The sequence below is a fragment of the Taeniopygia guttata genome, chromosome 1, assembly GCF_048771995.1.
Source record: "Taeniopygia guttata chromosome 1, bTaeGut7.mat, whole genome shotgun sequence".
In the NCBI taxonomy this organism is placed as follows: domain Eukaryota; kingdom Metazoa; phylum Chordata; class Aves; order Passeriformes; family Estrildidae; genus Taeniopygia; species Taeniopygia guttata.
In genome coordinates, this window is record NC_133024.1 from 69940766 (window position 1) to 69946395 (window position 5630).

Genomic DNA, 5630 nt, shown 5'->3' on the forward strand with positions numbered 1-5630 from the left:
AAAATGAGGCTGTATCAAATAAAAATCAGGGCAACTCCAAACTTTGAAAGCTAGGGCCCTATTTATAGCTAAAAATGTAGAAAGGAAGAGAAGTAGAGAAGAAATAACTCAGTACATGGGGTGCTGAATTTCTTTGCACTGTATTGAACTGGTTTTATTAAGGAAAATGCTCAAAGACCCATTTCTTCACAAGGATAGGAAGAAAGTTTCAGGGAAGCTATTTATTCCCTGCATGTCCACATCAGCCCTTCACACACCTTCTTCTACAAAATCCAACTCAGACCATGCTGGATGGTGCACCAGGACACCAGCCTGACATAAATGCTGGTCTTGCTCTCCTGACACGCTCACAGGTGAGAGGAGGTGTGTTGTTCACTAAAATGAAATTTTCATTTTCATCTGTCTTAGCTCTTGTGAAGAGCAGGCCTACAGAAGCATCTTCCTTTAGCTTTTGGGCAATGAACACCTCTATAACCGCACAGTTTTATGTTTTTACTGGTTTGCCCTTTTCCCGTTTTTGTCTCTGGCTACACGTTCGCTTTCTTTGTATCAATGAAGTGGAGCAGTTTAGCTCTGTCTGCAACAGACCATCTATGACAACGAAGACGGTGAGCAAGTATCTCTGCCAGCCACCTCTTTGTACGGCTTCCAGGGGAAGGGGAGCGCAGGGGGAGCGGTGGGGGACCCTCCGGACTATCCTCTCCCCAGGCTGCCTCGAAGAGCAGCGGGGCGAGGGAAGCGGAGCCTTTCGTGTCTAAGAAGCCGCCGGGATGTCAGCCCAGTGATGGGCCGAGGGAAGGGGCTTCCCCTGCGCCCCCCGGCGCCTCCCTCACGGCCTCTCGCCTGCCGGTCGCGGCTGCGGTGCGGGGCTGCGCGGAGACACGCGGGGCTGAGCGCTCCGCCGGGATGCGTCCCGCCTGTCGCAGCTGTCACCACCCCGCCCGCTCCCCCACATGATGCCAATTAAAAGACGGGAGCGCAGACAGACACGGCACCCCCAGGCAGCAGGGCCCTGCTTCGGTTTCAGGCTTTCGCAGCGCCCTTGCCTGCCCCCCCTCGTCCCCTCCCCTCTGCAACGCTCAATAGCGGAGGAGACTGTCGGGCCTGCTCGGCGCCTTTCCCTCCGCCTAAAACCTGGCCCACGATTCCCAGTCCCGGGGGCCAGAGCCTTAGCCGCATGCATCACCTTCCCCCCGCCCCACCCCGGCCTGCTGGCTCTCCCCAGAGACAGCACGGGGCGGGGGCAGGCCCGCCCACCCGCATCCAGCAGCAGAGGGGCGGGCAGCCGCAGGGACCCCCGTCCGGAGCCGCCCCCGCGCCCTCCCGGCGCTGAGCCCGCCCGGCCAGCCCAGCGCCGGAGCAGGCAGGGCGGGCGGGGAGGCGGGAGGCGGGCGGCTGCGCGGCTCCCGCAGATGATGAACGCAGCGGTTCCTTGTAGCAGCAGGTCCCGGGGAGCGGAGGTCACCTGCTGACAAGCTTCTTTTTTTTTCCTTTTCCTGCATGCTCCTATTTTTTTAATGCTGTGCATGCAGTACTTGTGCTGACGCACAGAGACACGCCTCTCCGCTGTTAAAGAGTTCCTGAATTTACAATGACTCTACTGTCTAGCCAATGCCCTACGCTAAAGGAGACTGCATCAAAAAAATTTCTTTTGTGACCCGGGAGAGATAAGGCTTTGATCATCTGAGATCACATTACGGGGGGGACCCAGCCGAGTTCTCTCGGGGAGCTTTTCTTTTAGAGATGGACATCTTGCTGCAGGAATTGCGAAATGCCAAGGCTCCCAGAACCGGGCGAGTATAGACACACAATATGGCTCGGTTCATTGTATGCAGTAGGCACACATCCAACATAGCATCACAAAAGAATTACTCTTATCTGATGTCTCTCCAGAGGTGTGTGCGGGGAGTGGGATTCCCACAGGGCAGAGCCCAGAGAGGAGTTTACGCGCAGCCCCCGGGGTTTTCTCTTTGTCCTCCTTATTCCTAGAGAAAAACTTCCTTCTGACGCGTACCCCCGCATCCACACACGCGCATGCAGGTTGCCCGCACACGCTCGCAGGAAACCATGTGAGCCCGCTCTCCCCAGGGCAGCTCCCGAAGTTGGGATGCAGACCTCCCCAGGATCATCAGAAGACTTCAAAATCACCAAAACTCAAATAGCACCAGCTATTCTGTGACCTTTCGGCAAACGCAACAGCAATGTCACGGCACGGATACAAAAGTCCCGAAACCCCTTCCCTCCCGCAAAGAAGCTGGGAGCCCCACGGGTTTGCCGTGCCCGGTCTTTCCAACCCCGGAGTGAGCAGGGGCATCACCCGCGCGCTACATGGGGAAAAGAGTTATCACCGAGGCGCGTCCCGATGGGGGGAAGAGGGAGATCAAACCGACAAGGACAAAAAAGAAAAAAAAAAAAAAAAATCTATTTAAAGCCAAGGCGCTGCAAGGGGTGGAAGAACTGCCCCTCGGAATTGTCAGCTTCCTACAACTGCGGCTGGAAAGCCATTTTTAAAAATAGACGCCACGAATAATGTGGTCACCGCCGCCTTGCGAAGGGAACAGCTGGCGGCCCTCCTCCGGGGGCGGCGGGGCCCCGCGGGCGGCCGCCCCCCGCCGCCCCGGCTGCCGGTGCGCGCAGCGCCCTACACCTGCTGCGGCCCCGCTCCGCGCCTCCCCCGCCGGCCCCGCGCAGCGCCGCGCCCGCACCGCAGCGGGCAAGGGGAACCTGCGGCGGTGGCTCAGCAGCTACGCGCGGCGTCTGCCCGTGCCAAGGAAAACGCCTAGCTGCAACACCCACCCGCTCCTCACCCGCCCCATTCCCCTCACTACGCGTCTGCCTTAAACACTTTCCGCACTTTTTCTCGCCAGTAAGCGTGGATGTTGCGCCCCCGGGAGAGCCGCGACGCTGCCCCCACTCCGCACCCAGCCCTGGAGACCGCGGGCGGGCGGCGTAGGAGGGAGGAAGAGCCTGTAAGAAGCGTGAGAGTGTCAGGGAGCAGTGGATGGAGGAGGATGGAGGATGAACCTGCGACCATGCGAGAGCCTCAGTCCTCTCCTCCCCCGTCCCTCCCTCCCCGCTTCTCTTATGAGCCCTTTGGAGACCATCTCCTACAACACCGGCATTATCTAAATAGCTTCACAAAGCAATAAAATGCAGCTTAGATATCGTTCAACATCTGGCATTAAAATACAAAGAGAGAAAAAAAATCAACACAGGACTTTGTTTTTACGACCGAATTTAAGTGTTGTCAGGTTGGTTCACTCACAAGTTAACTCCTTCCAATAGGGAAGCGTGGTGAGCTAACCTGGCATATTTTCCGCACCCCTCCTTGAAAAAAACCCCAAAGTATCAGCTCAGCCAGGCTGTTTTAGTCACTTTCACACATTCAATCTGCCGGGCCTTTAACAGACCCCCTGGCAGCCGAGAAGCTCCAGGTTCCCTGGACTCGCGTGTGCATGTGCATGTGTGTGTGCATGCACAGGCTCTCCGGAGCGGCCGCGGCCAGCAGCCCTCCAGCCCTCGCTGCTGAGTCACAAATAGTGTCCCCTGGAAAGGAAACCCAGGGAATGCTCTTTTCAAATTCTCTGCCAGCCTGACACGCCACACAGCTCGAGAAAGGCAGGTTTTGGCGCAGGATTCCCGGCTGGTTCCGGACCCCACCTGCGCTCCCTCTTTCCAGGGGCGCCTGTCACCGGCACTGCCGCACGGCTGCGGGTGCGGGCTCGGGCGGGCGGAGAGCCTGGCTGCGGGTCGGCGTCCGCTGCCGCGCACTCCTCGGCGAGCAGCGAACCAGACAGGGTGTGCAATTCGGGAAGTTACTAGGGCAGGTAATCGGCAGAGAAAACGAAAGAAAAGCCCTCGTCAATTTGCGTATAGGACGAGAGCCACTCCCTCCAGGAAACTCGGTGAATTTTAAATTGTAGTGGTTAATGATTAAAAACCCTTTAAACTGCGAAATCAAATCATTGAGCAGAAACGTCCCGAGCAAAAATTCCACCACCACCACCTCCCAGTACGCGTCTGCTCTTAAGCAGAACTTGGGGCTACACAAACATCGCTACCGAACACCCGGCAAGGGTTCCTGCTCCGCCGCGGCGGTGCCGCTCGTGTACATCTGCACCCCCGGACACATTCATTTTTCCCCTCGGCGGATCAGCCATCAACACAAATCACCCTTCCCGCCCGCCTCGCACCCCCCACCGTCCCCCCGCCCGCAGTTCTGCCCCATTATTTCATCACATGATCACTAAAGGGTTAAGGAAAATACCTACCAAATCTGCTGTGGTCTTGCCTGGTTCCCTGGATAGTACCATTGGGGAAGATTTCTAAATGAAATCCAGTCCTGCAGTATAGCTGCCTCCGCCTGAGGATCCCCTTTAAATGGTCCAAGTCCGTGACCGCAGGCCCCCTGGGTAGCCCACCTGCCTCAGACTGACCCAGGTGGTCACTTAACAAAACCGGACTATCCACCGGCAAAACGGGCACATTCCCAAAGGGTACTGCATCCTGCACACCGAAATAGTTCCCAACTTCACCTAAGGGAGCCATCAGAAGATTCTGCTTTTAGAGAATGAGAATAAACAATAATGATGGTGCCAAACCCAGGAGATATAAGATTAGGTATATTCCACTCCTCTCCCCTCCCTAGCGCAGTTACAGAGAAAATGTTCTTTCTTCAATCCATTAAATGCATAAATAAAAGTAATATTCTGTTTTGACTGGTACAGGTTCAAGGTCAAACCAGTTAGTCTAAGAAACCACCACTTTATACTCACACACTGACATATTTATAAACATATAGATGTGTATATCTATATAAATGCATATATCCCCAGCTCTTAGCAAGCAATAAGGTCTTCAGCCCATCCAACTGTAATAAAGAAAAAAATCCGTAGTTTCTCCATTTGGTTTAAGATAAGAATGACCATAGCAACTTAAATACCTAGGCGTTATAGGGATTTTTTTTTAAGATGCACAGGCTACGTCAGGATTTATGGATTCTGACTCCAGAAAGGCATGCGCTGTTTTTACTCTATAACAGACTGCATACATCAGCATGAATCCTGCAAAGGGGGAGGGGGGAAATCTCACGTTGTTGGCTGAGATAAATCCAAAAAAAAAAAAAAAGGAAAAAAGAAAAAGGAAAAAAAAACTTTTGACGTCCAAATCTATTATCCAGAATTCTCAGGAGGCTCAGCAGATGTCCACTGGTTTAGGATTATTGACGATCCACAAGCAAAGCAGCAACATACAAGTGCTTGTGTCTTTCTTGGCTGGCTCGAAACAGGTGTTGCTTCTGCAGGGCTCCCTGTGAAATGTTGTACTCCAGCACTGAGCTGCAGCTCTTGACTGTGGATCTCCATCCAGCACGCAGAGTGGCGCAGGAAGAGGCATTGGGCTGGGTTTAAGGTAGTCCTGATTGCTGCTGGAAGGATTCTCCGAGGTCCTAGCGCTCAGCCCTACCTGCTGCAATACCGAGCCGCTTCCAGCGCTCGGCACGGCGCGGAGCGGCTCTTGCCGCTCTGCGGCAGCGCGGCGCTCGCCGGCAAATAAATAAATAAGTGGGCGAAACTTTGGGGGAGGAATAAAGCGACGCGATGCTAAATATACCGCGCCCGCCCGCTGCGGGA

The 5630-nt window shown here is 54.8% G+C and overlaps 1 protein-coding gene across 1 annotated transcript in view; it reads right to left on the bottom strand.

Annotated features, from left to right (window-relative positions):
• FGF9 (fibroblast growth factor 9) overlaps positions 1-5613 on the bottom strand; it is a 29056-nt gene extending 23443 nt beyond the window's left edge. The window contains exon 1 of the mRNA XM_002190058.6: positions 4272-5613. Coding sequence (XP_002190094.1) covers positions 4272-4548 — 277 coding nt within the window. The 5' untranslated portion in view covers positions 4549-5613. The remainder of the gene's footprint in view (positions 1-4271) is intronic.
• Between the last annotated feature and the right edge of the window lie 17 nt (positions 5614-5630).